The sequence below is a fragment of the Cucurbita pepo genome, chromosome LG18 (assembly GCF_002806865.2).
Source record: "Cucurbita pepo subsp. pepo cultivar mu-cu-16 chromosome LG18, ASM280686v2, whole genome shotgun sequence".
Taxonomy (NCBI): domain Eukaryota; kingdom Viridiplantae; phylum Streptophyta; class Magnoliopsida; order Cucurbitales; family Cucurbitaceae; genus Cucurbita; species Cucurbita pepo.
Window position 1 is genome coordinate 7,536,219 of NC_036655.1, and position 15,927 is coordinate 7,552,145.

At 35.7% G+C, this 15,927-nt stretch overlaps 1 protein-coding gene and 1 pseudogene across 2 annotated transcripts; both read left to right on the forward strand.

The window, feature by feature from the left end:
• The first annotated feature begins 3,758 nt into the window (after positions 1 to 3,758).
• Positions 3,759 to 6,697, forward strand: LOC111780561 (annotated as a pseudogene).
• Positions 6,698 to 7,487: 790 nt separating this feature from the next.
• LOC111779748 lies at positions 7,488 to 15,903 on the forward strand. 2 transcript variants are annotated; one of them, XM_023659870.1, is made up of 16 exons: positions 7,488 to 7,753; positions 7,874 to 10,501; positions 10,572 to 10,700; positions 10,790 to 10,981; positions 11,089 to 11,141; positions 11,286 to 11,604; positions 11,738 to 11,810; positions 11,910 to 12,107; positions 12,733 to 12,843; positions 13,433 to 13,629; positions 13,737 to 13,952; positions 14,089 to 14,364; positions 14,462 to 14,609; positions 14,718 to 14,851; positions 15,076 to 15,162; positions 15,279 to 15,903. In XM_023659870.1, exons 2-16 carry the CDS (start codon positions 7,883 to 7,885, stop codon positions 15,363 to 15,365), a joined length of 4,839 nt encoding a protein of 1,612 aa, XP_023515638.1. In that variant the 5' UTR covers positions 7,488 to 7,753; positions 7,874 to 7,882; the 3' UTR covers positions 15,366 to 15,903. The 2 variants fall into 2 exon arrangements, with proteins under 2 accessions (XP_023515638.1, XP_023515639.1); XM_023659871.1 differs by having other exon boundaries at positions 7,488 to 10,501; positions 12,751 to 12,843.
• Positions 15,904 to 15,927: the final 24 nt, after the last annotated feature.

The following is a 15,927-nucleotide window of genomic DNA, read 5'->3' on the forward strand; positions in this document are numbered from 1 at the left end:
TTTTGAAAGGCCGCCCATACTCGGCGGTGGTGCTTGCATTATTACTGCTTTCCAGCTTCCTCTGTCCCTCTCGCTTCCTTTTCTTAATTTAAATATTAAATGCAAACAAATTAATTCCATTGTCAAAAACTCAAAAGGCCAACACGATATGGAGACATATTTATTATATACAGTCTATTAATAAAAAAGTTAATTTAATAAAAAATACTATTTTGTCTCAAAATCTTCCCTAAACTAAAAAATACATTCAATTTTAAAAATAATTTCATAATTGATGAAAGGTTGATATAAGGTTTTCATATATATATATATATATATATATATATATATATATATATATATATTAATAATTTTCTTGATTTTTTTTTATGAAGGGGTAATTTTTAAAAATAACACAAAGGGTAAGAGTAATTTTCAATTTTTAAAAAATATAATATTAATGAAACTCTTAAAAATTTAAAAGAATTTTTTAAACAAACTAATAATAACTATCATTGAAACTTGTCTGAAAGTATCAAATTTAAATGTATTTAATTAATTTATAACCATTTTTTAAATACACATGATACAATCTCAATAATTATATATATATATATATTTTAAGAATACTGTATATTAAATTTAAAATAAAAGAAAGATATATGATAATTCAATAAAGCTGGATGGTTTGGACAAATGGTCAAAGACGTGTTGGACTGGGTATGACCTTGAAGTCAAAGACAGAATTGAGAAATTTAGGAAAATCCAATTCCAATTATTTATATACGACTTGCAATTTGAACATGTAAGATGAAGTAAAATAATTTTGTTGAAATTAATATTTGCTATCGAAATATTATTTTCTTTGTTGATATTGGATGTGTTTTGTCTTAAATTTTGAACTGACATTTCGAACCTAAATTATTAAATAGACATCAATTATCGTTCTATTAATAATTTGATATTTAATGTTTATAATTGTTAAACTAGTAATTTTCATTATAATTTAAATAATAGGTTTACTTTACGGATTAATATAATCTATATTCCATGGTTAAGATTTACAAATTTATTAAAATAAAATTGAAAAAGAAAACATCAAATGAAATTTAAAATCAATTACCATGTTGAGCGTTATAGTTTATTAATTTTTCTAAATTATAAAATTTGAAAGTAAAACTGATATAAACAAATTCATTGAAAAGTATTATCTTAATCGAAAATGGCAATAAAAAGGAGAAGAATAAGGGAGAAAGAAAGGGCAAAAGAGTGGACCCCGGAGCCACGTGTTTGGATTTGATTTGGTAGGAGAATGTGTCCTGTCGGAAAAACCATATAAAATATTAAGTAAGCGACAAATAAAACAGAGGATTTTCACGTGATGGCGCTAGGTTCCGTATCCAAACACGCATCTCCCGTACAAGACCGTGGTACCTGCTTCGCTAGCAACAAACGACAGCACGCGGTCCGTGATCCCGTTGGCCTTGGTTGGCGCGGCGCCGGCCTTTGCCTCCGCCAATCGAAAACATTCGCGCTTCACGAGCGTGAAATCCACGCCCTACTCTATTCATAATCTTTTTAAATTCTCTTACGAAATATATCTGTATTTTTTACCTAGAGATTTAATTAAAAACTTTAAAATTATAAGAACTAAATTAATTAAATTACGTTCAATTTGATCCTATAATTTTGATTTAAATTTAGCTGGTTAGGAATTACGAATCTTCACAATAGTATGATATTGTTCACTTTGAACATAAGCTCTTATAACTTTACTTTACACTTCTCATAAGGCATGTCAATGAAGATGTATTCCTCCCTTATAAACTCATAATCTTCCACTAAATTAACAAATGTGGACTCACTCCTAATAATCCTCAACATAGCTTCCCTTGTAAACCCATAATCTTCTACCAAATTAACTCACGTGACTCACTCCCAATAATCCTCTCATTCTAAACTATCTTTAAAAATAAAAAAATAAAAAAAATTAACAAAAAGGGCATTGGAAACAACAAAATTAAGATATTTAGCATAAAAGGGGCATGAAAAATGGCGTAGTAGCCATAATGAATGGAGTTGGTGTGTGGTATGGCTTAAAAGAAGGGCAAAAGAAAGGTGATATGTTTGGTAATTGTTGGTGGTTTGTAGCATGCCAACCTGGGCTACTCCGCCATAAAGTGCGTTCTGATACAACCACACCTAATCCTTTCACCTTTACTAACGCTACACTTTATCTCTTTATCTTTTTCAAACATTTAAACTGTAAAGCTCACTGCTCCCTTCCCCCTAAATTATTCATAAAATTTAGGCTACCTAAACCCTAAGATTCTAATTTTACAATTATGGACACATTTAATTATATTTTATATTCTACCTATCCATCACTCCCATAAAAACTACAATCATATATGTATAATATTCGGTTTAAATACCCTTTCTAATCTCGAATTCCTTTTTATTATAGTGTAAAATTTTATTTTGTGTAATATATATATCTCACATATTTTAATGTATGTTAAATACAAATTTCAATTTTATTGGATGTCATAAATTTATTAAATATAAAAATTAGAATTAATAATTAATTTTTATTTTTATTTTTATTTTGAAGGCGTGATACAAATATAAAATATAAAAGTTGGAAAGTGAAACTTATAGTTTTACTCAATTATTTGGAATCTTATCTTGAGAACCGTTTTCCTTTGTCATTGGACAAAAGTGCACAGTGCACGAACTTGGTTACTTTAATAAAGTAGATTGTAAATCTACCAAATATCATCAAATAATACATAAAGAAACGTTATTTTCTCACCAAAAGAAACTCCACCGATTAATACTTCTCGACGCTAATTATTTATATATTTTTTTTTAAATTATAACTCACTTCGACTATAAAACTCTCATAACTTTACTTTTAATTTTACTGTCAATATAAATAGTATTTCATATATTTTTTCTCTTAATTAGTCAACGTGGGACTCGTCCCAATAATCCATAACCCTTTGTAATAAAACCAACAAAATTAAGATAATGTCAAACAATGGAGTTCACATTAATTTGGGCTTTTTTTTTTTTTTTTAATCATTTTTATTTTCGGTTATTTTTTCAATTTGGGCTCTACTTTTGGATACACTCTAATTTCCCAAAAATGGGTCATGGGAGTTTTGGGCCCAAATTGGGCCGTAATTGAAATATGACGCAATATAGAATTTTAGAGATAATTAAAGCAAAATAGAAGGCCACTAGGGTTAAGACAAGATTAATGACGCAAATATCAACATTACTCATTAAAAATATATTGTTATAGTAATTAATCAATAAAATAAAATAAATAAATAAATTTATATTACGCATTAATTAGCTTTTAATACTCAAATTGAATAATTTACTTTAATACGTAAAATAAAAATAATTTAATAAAATATTAATAGCAAATAATTAAAATAATTGAAGATATTCATTGTAAGTGTATTAGTTAAAATTTGTCAAACAATCATATTAACAATTAATTAAAAATAATTACGGGACCGCGTTTTTAGGTGTCTCGTCCGGTCTGACCTCACAGTAATTACGTTGGGGGTGCAGACACCGAATAGAATCCTTGCCGAATGAAAAATCCCTTTCTCTTGTTTACTTAAAAATAACTCGCGTAAATTACTAACAGAGTTTTAATCCAGTGTCCGTGCACCTGACGTGAGGATCGTGAACACTGACACGTGTCACATGATCAAATTTTGTGAACAGCCGCGAACCACATCAGGGTTTACATTACGGCCTGACGCGCCCGCGCCCGCGCCCCCTATTTTCCGTCCAACTTCGTAGGAAAAAAGCTGGACAGGCTGAGGTGAAAAAAATGCGGAGATGGGTGAAGGTTCAGCCACCTGCCTCTCACTTCGCTCCTCAGCTCTAATCCATGGTTAACCATTCAAGTTTCAGGTTCCTCTCTCTCTCTCTCTTAGCGCTCTCTTCTTCTGCAGAACGAGCTTATTTGCTTTCTATTTTTGGTTCGTTAATGGCTGCTCAGTACTCTTTTAGGTCGTCTTTGGTCCCATTTTTGGAATTGATTAGATTGGTTTGATTATGCTTTTTTTATTTGTGGTGGAAAGTGTTGGTTCATGTTTCAGTTTGTTCGTATCATCCATCGATGAAATTGAATTACGTCAGTTGAATTTTTATATTCCTAGGCTGAATTTTTATCGTCAATTAGTGGTTTTCTGAAGAACTCGTGACAGATCGTCAAGTAGTGATTATGTTGCGAGCAAAGCAGATTGACAGTGTTTCAAACTGGGACAGATCATTTTTTTTTTGTGGTGTTACACAAAATGGGGTGATCTGTTGAACTCGCTCGATCAATTCAATTTAATCCATATGGTTAGGTTTGAGTTATCAATTAACTTAGGTTGGGATAGGTTCAAATAAAAAACTCAATGTAGGGTACTATAGTTGGGTTGAGCCGAACTAATTCAAATTTATTTAATTTCATAATTATTTTTTTCTCTATTTGGAAGGTAGTTTTTCAAAATATATATTGAAATGAAGTGTAAGTCTTGACTCAATATTTGGAAATAAACAATGACCCTAACAACTCGAACTAATCCAATCTAAATGTTTTCTAGTTAATTTAGGTATGATTTATTATTTAATAAGGTTGCTTAGGTTGAAAATTTTGTTTGGAAATAAATAATGAACTTAACAACCTGCACCAATCAAATCCAAATATTTTATAGTTAAGTATGATTCATTATTTAATAAGGGTTACTTACGTTCAAAAAGATTTACGACCTGTACAATTGGGTTGGGTCTAAAAAATGTTTCAACCTGACCAAACTCAACCCGTGAGCATCCTTTATTTTTAGACGAAACTTGTGTTTCCCAGGGACAAAATGGTAGTAGTGAAATCCTGCCCTCACAAAAGGATGCACCTTGATAGCCAATAGTTCAGGAAGCTTTAATTGCAGAAAATGCAACAAAAGTAATTATGTCTCATGAAACTGACGACGTTGATCTCTCAGTTTCCATACAACAAGTTACAAACACCGGCCCCAATCTCCAGAGGGGAACAAAATGTGTAAGGTATGCCAGTAGCCTTAGCTCTGTTTTGGATGATGAGTGCATTTCACCAAATATTGACACTCAGATTGTTAAGATGGGTACTATGGTTGTGAGCTTCTTCTCTGACTTTGTGAATTCTAAAGTCCCCTTATCTGACTATGATTGAACATTTAGCTCATTTAAAATTTGCATGGTTGATCTTGCCCGGTCCATTTCTTCTGTGAAACCTTAAAAAATCAAACATCTAAGAAGAGAGAACATTCCTATAGATTTTAAGCCTCAAAGTAGTAGTAACCATCATGGTCCAAATTGCAAGGCTGAGCAATTCAATAATTATGTTAAAGGCTCAAAGCAAGTTCCAGAGGCTAGGATGCGAAAGTCAGTGGTATTTCATAATATCTCCTCAGAAAATTGTGATAAATTAAAGGACTATACCTAAGAGAACAAGAGTTTATTCAAACAGCTTTGGCCATAGGTTCCATAGTTCACAAAGTCTTCCAAGAATTTGAAAAAACTTGCAGATAATTTTAAAAGCTCAATAAGATGAAACCAATCGCTCCACTGTTTTTTAATGCCCCATATGTTATGGAAAGTGTTTTTTGCGTATTGCAACAACTTGGCCCTGTTTCTGAAGAGGCTCTTGGAAAATTGAACGATTCAATAGATGCATACCAGGCCAACCAAATTCTGAAGTGGGTAGATTACCACTCTGTTGCTCTTGTTTTTTTTTTTTTTTTTTAAATTGATTAAAGCGCATGGCTAGGTTTAGACATGATGGACACACTTGTACTAGTATGATTGGCCTCCTTAATCGTGCCAAACAGTTTGGTGCAATAAATAGACTGCTTTATCAAATGATCAAGGATGGGTGTCAGCCCAATGTTGTAACATGTAATTGTATAATTCATTGTTATGATTGTGCAAACTACTTGCAAGAAGCTGTTGATGTATTCAAACAAATGCAGGAAGCAGGGAGTGAACCTGATGGAGTCACCTACTGCACGCTCATTGACATTCATGCTAAATCTAGCATTCTTGATATTCCATGGGAATGTATGAGAGGATGCATGAGGCTGGCCTCACTCCGGATACATTTACTTACAGTGTTATGATCAACTGCTTGGGGAAGCTGGCCATTAGAAGTTGCATATAGGCTATACTATAGGATGGTTGATCAGGGTTGTGTTCCAAATTTGGTAACCTACAATATCATGATTGCTCTTCAAGCAAAAGCAAGGAATTACTATATCCAATAGTCGAGCTTTGAGCTAGATAAAATGACTTGCTGCATAGTTATGGAAGTATTAGTCCATTGTGATTTACTTGAAGAGGCAGAAGGTATATTTATTTAGATGCAAAAGAAGAACAGGGTTTTCCATGAACCTATTTATGGTATGGTATGGTATGGGAATGATACCATGCTATGCTTAATGCGGGTTTACAACCCAACGTGCCTACTTGCAGTTCCTTACAAACTCATACCTTGCTTCTCAGTTGTTGCACTGAGGCGCAAATGAATGACATGGGATTCAGTTGTGAGCTCATGCAAGTCACTGGTCACCCAACTCACGCATTCCTTGGTCGAAATGTGCAAGATCACATGAACAATTTTTGGACCTTATGCTTCTTTCAGGTGTCTGCCCCTTCGGAATCGATATTGTGACTGAATGGGGATGGCGATGCAGGGTCGCTAGATCTTGTGTAGTGAGGCAGGCAGTCCAGGACACACTTAGCATTTGTAGCTTACCTTTCTGGATGTTCTGGTGCGGTGTAGGGAGGTAGATTGTTGCACCAATCTTATGTGGAGAGGAGGCATTTGTTATAGCAATACCTCTTCTAACTCCATTCTAAACTTCGTATTTACAGCCAAAATTCAGTTCCGTATGAATTGTATTTAGATTACTTTTTGGATCAGTCAGATATGGGAAGAAATCTGTCCATATTCAAGTTGAAAGCACAAAAATTCAGTTAAAAGCTGTGGAGTTTGGGTATTTGCTAGTGATTATAAGGAAGGAGGTTTCAACTTTTCCAAAAGGAACTATTTTTTGATTTGTAGCAGACAAAATTTTGTCTTTTCCATCGTGGGCTACTTTTGCAAAAGATGGAAGACAACTTATCTTAATGTTGTTATTTTATTTATTTTCTTAAATTATGAAATTATTAACTATTTACTCTTTTTTCTACGGTTAATTTTATCAATTTTAGGGGAAAAAAAATTCTATTAATTAAATTATGGTTAAAATGAAAATGTTTACATAATTAAATATAGTTAAATAAACAGGGAGCGACGGCAATGACAGACGTGGTCATAATTTTGGCTGAAAATAATGCATATAATAATTTTGTTAGAATAATTATAAATAATTTACTTGTGGTTTAAGACTAATTAAGTCATAATTGAGAGTTTTAATCTTAATCAGAATCCCCAAAGAGTGCAAATAAATACATTTCTGCGCCGTAAGTCCACTTTTGATGAAATTGTTTTCTTTACTCTCTCTCTCTCCCTCTCCCTCCTCGAAGGGTATGTGTCTGTGCGTCCACAAAAACACACAGACCACTCTACTTGTTTCCCCGCCCAATCCATTTTGCGCCTTTTGATTTCTTTGACGATCCATCGTCTTCTCCGGTGACGGCAATCTCTCTGCATTATCCGCCACCGGAATCTGTACGTGTACGACTGTGTTCCCTTCCTACATCTTCTTCTACCTTCAATCTACGAGTTAGTTTCTTTTACTCATTCTTGTTATTCTTGGTGTCTTTGCTCATTCTTGTTATTCTTGATGTATCGGTAGACGCATGTGTAAACTTTTCTATATGCATGTCCATTGGATCACTATAGAGGTTCTTGATGGGGCGCAAGAAGAAAAACATTGATCCGCGTTCTAAACAATCTCCGTCGGTTCGTGGAGTCGCCGTTGATGCTTCGAGTTTACCAAACGCCGCCGACAAGAGTTCAATACCTGATAAGGCAAGTTGTAACAACCAAAGTAGGATCGAGTCGGTGTCTGTCAATGAATCGGATGGCTTCTCTTATTCCACAATTAAACTCGAATGCGAGCGGGCTCTTAACGTGCTTCGGCGCGGGAACCACTCTAAGGCACTTAGGCTTATGAAGGAGTTGAACTCCAAGATTAATAACTCTGTTCACTCTGCATTGATTCATCGGGTTCAAGGTACTATTTGTGTCAAACTAGCATCGGTTATTGAGGACGTGAATACGAAGCAGCGGCATTTGAAGAATGCGATTGAGTCTGCTCGCAAAGCAGTCGAGCTCTCACCAAACTCGATTGAGTTTTCCCATTTTTATGCAAATTTGCTTTACGAGGGTGCAAATGATGCTAAGGAGTACGAGGAGGTGGTGCAAGAGTGTGAGCGGGCCCTTGGCATTGAAAATCCAATCGATCCCGCTAAAGAAAGCTTGCAAGATGAAAAGGATCAGAAAATACCTACTGCAGAAGCGCGAATTACACACGTTCAGACTGAATTGAGGCATTTAGTTCAAAAATCAAACATATACTCGATATCATCTTGGATGAAGAACTTGGGTAATGGGGAGGAGAAATTTAGGTTGATTCCGATTAGAAAAGTGACAGAGGACCCAATGGAGGCAACGTTGGTTCAGGCTAAGAGGGCAAATGAAATCAAGAAGGCAACGAAAACGCCTGAGGAGCGAAGGAAGGAGATTGAAGTCCGTGTTGCTGCTGCAAGGCTGTTGCAACAGAAGTTTGAGTCGCCTCAAATGCAAAACGAAGGAGGTAAAGCTGATCGGACCCTGGATTCATCTTTAGGGTCTAGTACAAAAGTTGGTGAGCGGCGGAAACACGCCAATGTGCGGAAACATGGCTCTTCACGTGAAAGTAGGGATTGGGTTTATTCTTTTTGGAATTCCTTGAGTACAGAATCAAAGAAAGAGTTGCTTAAGATCAAGATAAGTGATCTTAAGACTCATTTTAGTTCTTCAAAGGATACCTTGGCAAATGAAGTTATTTCAGAAGCTGTGTCCTTTTATGATGCCAATAAAACATGGAATTTTTTGGTGTGTTGCAAATGTGATGAGAAATTTGTGTATCCGGAATCCCATATGCATCATGTGCTTCAAGAGCACATGGGTAACCTTTTGCCGAAAATGCAATCTATCATGCCACAGAATGTTGACAATGATTGGAGTCAAATGCTTCTAAATTGCTCTTGGAAACCATTTGATGTTTCAGCTGCAGCTAAAATACTCATAGGTCAAACAAAATGCAATGACTCGGAGTTGGTTAAGGATATCGACTTACAGCATCACTCAGAATGTGAAGAGTCTCTCAAAGATGCATGTGGTTCATCTCCAGAGAAGTATAATCATGGGCATGGTTTAAATGAACTCAAGCTTTATGAAAAAATTAGCAACAGCGGATTTGCATTATCTGATAGTTTTCCAGTATCTGATGACTCTGAGCGAACAACGCTTCTTGAAAAAATTCATGCGGTATTTGAGTTACTTATTGGACATAAATGCCTTGCTGCAAGCCATCTAAACAAGGTGATACAATTTGCAATGGATGAGTTACAGGGCATTGTTTCTGGATCTCATTTTCTAAAGCGGGGTCTGGACCAAACACCTCTATGTATTTGCTTTCTGGGCGCTTCTCAGCTTGGAAAAATCCTAAAGTTCTTGCAAGAATTATCTCAGTCTTGTGGTATTGGTAGATACTCTGATAAAAGTACTGGTCAAGTTGAAGATCCAGAGAGTGATAAACAAGCTGTTGATGTCAAAGAGAAACTTGTTCTCAATGGAGATGCGTCACTTCTCCTCCTAAACGAGTGTTTTCTGTCGTCTGATATCCCTCATGCCAATGATCAGGTTGCAGCCACAGATCATATGCCTGCTGCAACTGTTAAAGATACTACTGCAAATGAGGTTCTTTCTGATGTCGATTCTTTCCTATCTTGGATATATGCAGATCCCTCTAATGGGGAACAGGTAGCATCATGGACAAAAACAAAGGAAGAAAAGACAAAACAACAATTGGAAATTTTTCAAATGCTTGAGAAGGATTTTTACCTTCTGCAGAACCTTTGTGAGAGAAAATGTGAGCATTTGAACTATGAGGAAGCGTTGCAGTCAGTAGAGGATCTCTTCTTTGAGGAGAGCAAGAAGGAGGAAGCTACGGCTGAATTTATCCCCAAGAGTTATGTGTCAGTCCTGAGGAAGCGAAGAGAGGAGCTTCTTGAGACTGAAAATAATGTGATGTATATCGGCAGTAGGTTTGAGTTAGATGTTGTAACTAATATTTTGAAAGAAGCTGAAGCTCTGAAGGTTAATCAATTTGGATATGAGGAAACTGTTGCCAATGTGCCTTCTCAGTCATGTGATCTGGAATCCGGTGAAGATGAAAATTGGAGGGCCAAGGGTTATTTGCATCAAGTTGATACTTGTATAGAAATTGCAATAAAGAGACAGAAAGAACAATTATCTATTGAGGTATGATTATCAATTATGGTTGCTTTACATATAGGTATTTGCTGTTTGCTCATTTTATTTGATCATGCAGGTTAGCAAAATCGATGCACGTATCATGCGGAATGTTTCCGGAATGCAAGAGATGGAACTTAAGCTCGAGCCTGTTTCAGCACATGATTATCAATCAGTATTGTTGCCTCTTGTGAACTCATACTTGAGGGTCTGTGTCAATTAGGTTAATGTTAACTAATATTCCTTGAGCCTTTTGGGACTAAATGATGGATTCAAATATCAAATTATAACATTCAGGCATATTTAGAAGATTTGGCTGAAAAAGATGCTACGAAGAAGTCTGATGCTGCAAGAGAGGCATTTTTAGCTGAACTGGCACTGGATTCAGAAAAAGGTATCAAAGGAGGAAGTGATAATTCGAGACATGCACATGAAAAGCCAAAGGAAAAGAAAAGGAGCAAGGAGTTTAGGAAATCCAAGGACTCTAAGGTTGTTTTGTCATTTTACCATTAGAAGTTTAGGTTCACGATTTTGTTGTTTTTGTAACTTAGTTGTTCCTGGTGAATAATGATATTTTAATAATTTTATTTCTGCAGGTGGTCAGTGGTCCTGAGCAGAATGTGTTTCATGATGGGGCTGTCGATGGAGTGTAAGTATTACTGTTGACTTCCCCACTCTCTGGGACCTATTAATCACTTTTAGGCATTTGTTTTATTATAAAATCATGAACGTCTGAAATCTTCTAGCTAATTTTCTGTTATTGGTGGATGGTTTGGTCAATAACTTGTTGCAGTCCCGTTCAAGTTTCACCTGATGGTGATGTGGCAAAGGTAGACGTTGCTGCTTTTGAGAACTCTGATGCTTTAAGACTACAGGAGGAAGAGCTTAGACGCAAAATTGAGCTGGAAGCAGATGAAAGAAGGCTAGAAGAGGCTCTGGAGTATCAAAGACGGGTTGAGAATGAGGCTAAACAAAAGCTTCTGGCTGAACTACAAAAGAAATCTGCCCAGACAAATCTAGAGGACAAAGTTGCTCTGGCAGAACATGATAATCCCATTGAACTCGTCCCCAGTGTTGAGGGTGCTGAAGAGCATTTTAAACCCTCTGTTGTGGTAAATGTTATTTTCTTCGTCATTCTTTTCCTTCTTGGTTATTTTAGTGAATTATGGAACTCCCTAGTTCTACATGTATCCAACATTCAAAGTTTAGAAAATACGTCAAGGATCTTATAAATTGCTATTTTAGGATCAATTGGCAGAAAGTGAATCGATTCCCGGCTTGTCTAGGAATTTTCCTGCAATGCCAAATGCTGTTTCAGGTGATTATAAGTTAGTGGTATACATTGATGGAAAGTTACTTGGCAGAAAGATGCTGTGGCTTTTAGTGTTGGGTTCATCATTCTCTTTTTCTTTAGCAGGTTCATACAATGCTGGAATTGTAGAGAATACCCCGCCACCTTCTGATAGGAAGAAGGGGAGGAAAGGTAGACGACACAAGGTTGCAATCAAACGAGTTGATGGAAATCAGCCTCCACAATCTTATAATGATAATGTAGCCTTTGACAACCAATTGAATGAGCAAGTCAGAGATCATGACAATCTCGTAGTAGATAGTGGTGAGTGCATATTCTATGTTGAAATTCACTATTTATTTTCTCCGCATTGATAAATGGGGATTGTGAATGATGGATGTCCTGGGTTTTATCTCTTTTAAATGATTCATGCAGAATAATGCTGGGCGTGGAAGCATAAACCGTTAATAATCAAAATCCATTTTCATAACTGATGAATTTTCATTGATCAAATGCCACAAGTTCTAATGTTCTGTTTTCTCCTTGACTTTTTCCCCTTAATGTCTATTTGGAACGAAAGGTGTAGGTTATTTCCCTTAAGTACTCATTTGGAAAGAAAGATATGGGTTATTCCTCTTGAGGTTTAGTTTGGTATGAAAGATATAGGATTCCAATTTAAAGTAGTTTTTTCTGTCCCAAATTCAATTGCATTGAAAAAATAAAAAATTCCTTTTTTCAGGTCTATAGTCAATTTCTCCTTGCATGATATGTTTGTGCAAATTTGTATTCTCTTGCTCACTTATTGAAGATATTGAAACTATTAAACATTAAATTTTGCCATTTGTACTCGATCAATTGCATTCCTGTGCAAATCTGCGGCATGAAACCGCTGTTCATCATCTTTTTGTTTAGACTGGACTAGCATTATCTTGTACTCTGATTCAATCAGTTAATCCACTCTCTGAAGAAAATGGTACAAAGACTTTGGGACAACAACATGCGGAGGATGATGAGGAAAGATTTCAAGCTGACCTTAAGAAGGCTGTACGCCAGAGCCTTGGTTAGGTTCCCTTCATGTCTTTTTTTTTTTTTCCACTTTTAGTTGCACGCTTATGATTTTAATTTGGTTAATCTGTATTTGGCAGGAAACTATTAAAAAAGGCAAAAAAAAATTTTATGGGATACCTTTTTTTGACAATCTTTATCTGTATAGATTTGCTCCTTTTTATTTTATTTTATTTATTTATTTATTTATTTATTATTATTAGTTTTTTTTTATATGTATTAGAGCTCCGTTGTCTCTCTAATATGCTTGATTAGTTGGAACCCTGGTTAATTAATTTTTTTATTATTTATTTCTTATTTTTAATTTTAAACTCTGTAAGTGTTTAGTCCCCGTCTCATGGTTATACTGAGTTCTTTGGATTCAGGATGTGTTTGTCTCAAAATGTCGCAATATAATTTTTTAATAACTAAAGAAAGCCATATAAAGTATTGTAACTTTTTCATTGTTAATCTTTAATCTGGTTTGATCTGGATGAATGATTAGATTTCTAGAGATTTCCTGCATTTATGGGCTCTTTGTTTCTGTTTCCTTTTTTGTATGGTAACTGCAATATTATCTGACTATATTTTTAATGTTTGCTCAGATGCATTTCAAGAACAGCAGGAATTGCCATTGATTACAAGTTCCAGTACACCATCGATCAGCTGTGGTGAAGTAGATGGTAATGATCTTCCATCAAATGAACTCAACGTAGAGAATGTGCAGGAAGCAGATGTATTTGGTACAGGACTTAAAAATGAAGTTGGTGAATATAATTGCTTTCTGAATGTGATTATTCAGGTGAGTGAATGACAGAAGAAGATTATATATCACTTCACTTTGCTAGATCTTTGTTCCTTTTTCTGCCTATGCAGTCTAAAAGGTTGTCATGTTCTATGTGAGCTCAGTCCTTATGGCATTTAAGATGGTTTCGAGAAGAGTTCCTGAGAAGATCTACGACTGAACATGTTCATGTTGGGGATCCTTGTGTTCTTTGTGCATTATATGAAATCCTTGCTGCCTTGAGCACGGCATCTGCAGATTCTAGAAGAGAAGCAGTCGCCCCCACTTCTTTGAGAATAGCTCTGAGCAATTTTTGTCCTGATAGTAATTTCTTCCAAGAGGTATTTTTGCATACCCCTGGTTTTTGACGCCTACATCTTTTAAAAAGAAAGAAAGAAAGAAAGCTATATTACTCTCTACTTGATTTTTTGTAGTGTTTATGAGAAAATCTACAACTAATTTTTGGCGGTTGTTCAGGGCCAGATGAATGATGCCTCTGAAGTGCTAGCAGTCATTTTTGATTGCCTACACAAGTCGTTGACTCGTAGCTCGGGTGTTTCTGATACAGAATCAGTGGAAAGCAATTGCATGGGGTCGTGGGACTGTGCAAGTGACACTTGTTTGGTTCATTCCATCTTTGGTATGGACATTTTTGAACGAATGAATTGCTATAGTTGTGGCCTGGAATCTAGACATCTGAAGTACACTTCCTTCTTTCACAATATAAATGCCCATGCCCTTCGAACAATGAAGGTAACAGAATCTGCCTTTCCCTAGCGTTGATGATCATTCATTTTGGAACGGTGTTCTTTTATATTGTTTCTCTTATTCAATTTTCTTCACTATCCAGGTTATGTGTACAGAAAGCTCCTTTGATGAACTTCTGAATGTTGTTGAAATGAATCATCAGCTAGCTTGTGATTTGGATGTTGGTGGCTGCGGAAAGCTCAATTACATTCATCGCTTTCTCTCTGCAGCACCACACGTGTTCACAACAGGTGATTTATATAATTTTTATCCGACTCCTACCACCCTACTTCCTCCTGCCCGTTACCCTTGATCTACTATTCATGATGTTTTACTTGTATGCAAATTTTTTATTGTAGTCTTGGGTTGGCAGAACACTTGTGAGAGTGCTGATGACATCACAGCGACATTAGCTGCTCTGAATACTGAAGTAGATATCAGTGTTCTTTATCGGGGTCTAGATCCAAATACTACCCATAATTTAGTATCAGTGGTATGTACTCTTCTTTCTTCATTCTTTGAGTGGTTTGGCGAATTTTCATGGGTATGTAGTGTTAATTTCTTATTCATCATGACCCGTGGAATTTGAGGTTACCTCATAGTCATTGATATTTAAAACATGTCGACCTGGGGTTTTGAGTATTCCTGGGCATTCATAGACACGATCACCTGGGTTTCTTGCTATTATGCATGACAAGATCACCATGGATTTTGTAGGTTTGCTATTATGGTCAACACTATCATTGTTTTGCCTACAGTCACGACAAGAAATGCTGGATAATGTACGATGATAAAACTGTTAAGGTAAGTTCTGACTTCCCTCTGCCTCTTTTTCTTTTTTGGGTGGTGTGTGTGTGGGGGGGTTGCTTTTTCTTTTTCCCTCTTTTTTCTCATATGACATTAACTGTGCTCATGCTAAGGTAATTGGCGGCTGGCCTGATGTTCTTACCATGTGCGAAAAAGGACACTTGCAACCTCAGGTTCTTTTCTTTGAAGCTGTAGATTAGCGATGTTTTGGAACCGTCTCCTTAGCCGTACTGGTGGAACGTGGTCTACATTTTATTTCTGTCTTGGCAAGGAGTCGTTTTAGAGAAGACTTGCCATATACATCCACAGAATTCAGACAGTACGTATAATATTGGTTTGTGAAGAAAATTTTGATCGGGTCATAGCATAGATGTTTGAGTTTTCTGATACAATCGAGGAATTTTTTGGGAAGATCTGGCCCTCGAGGAGAAAAAATATTGTAAGTATGATAGATTTCTTCTAAATTGAGGGAGCCAGATGATTGGAGAGCCTAATGGTGAGATAGTAGAGATACCCAGGTTCCTGCCCCTGGAATTCCTTTTTGGCTTTGATCCTTTAAATAAGGAACGATATTAAATGGGGTGGTCTCTTGTTATATCTTACTTGAGAGGTGTCTTAGATGTTGTATAGTTCCAATTAAATGCGCTCAGGCCTCCCAGCTATTGTCACTCAAATATTTTGTAATCCAGATTTTGGTGATGAATATGAACCGATCTTCAGGTTCTTTATTCTGGATTATTTCAAGTTGCTGAAAAATAGAGT

Bases quoted from the DNA above. Each gene is read 5' to 3' on its own strand.
- LOC111779748 (XM_023659870.1), top strand. From the start codon at position 7,883: ATGGGGCGCAAGAAGAAAAACATTGATCCGCGTTCTAAACAATCTCCG. The intron at 11,811-11,909 runs GTGATTATAAGT...TTTCTTTAGCAG, and splicing joins AATGCCAAATGCTGTTTCAG to GTTCATACAATGCTGGAATT. The intron at 13,953-14,088 runs GTATTTTTGCAT...GCGGTTGTTCAG, and splicing joins ATAGTAATTTCTTCCAAGAG to GGCCAGATGAATGATGCCTC.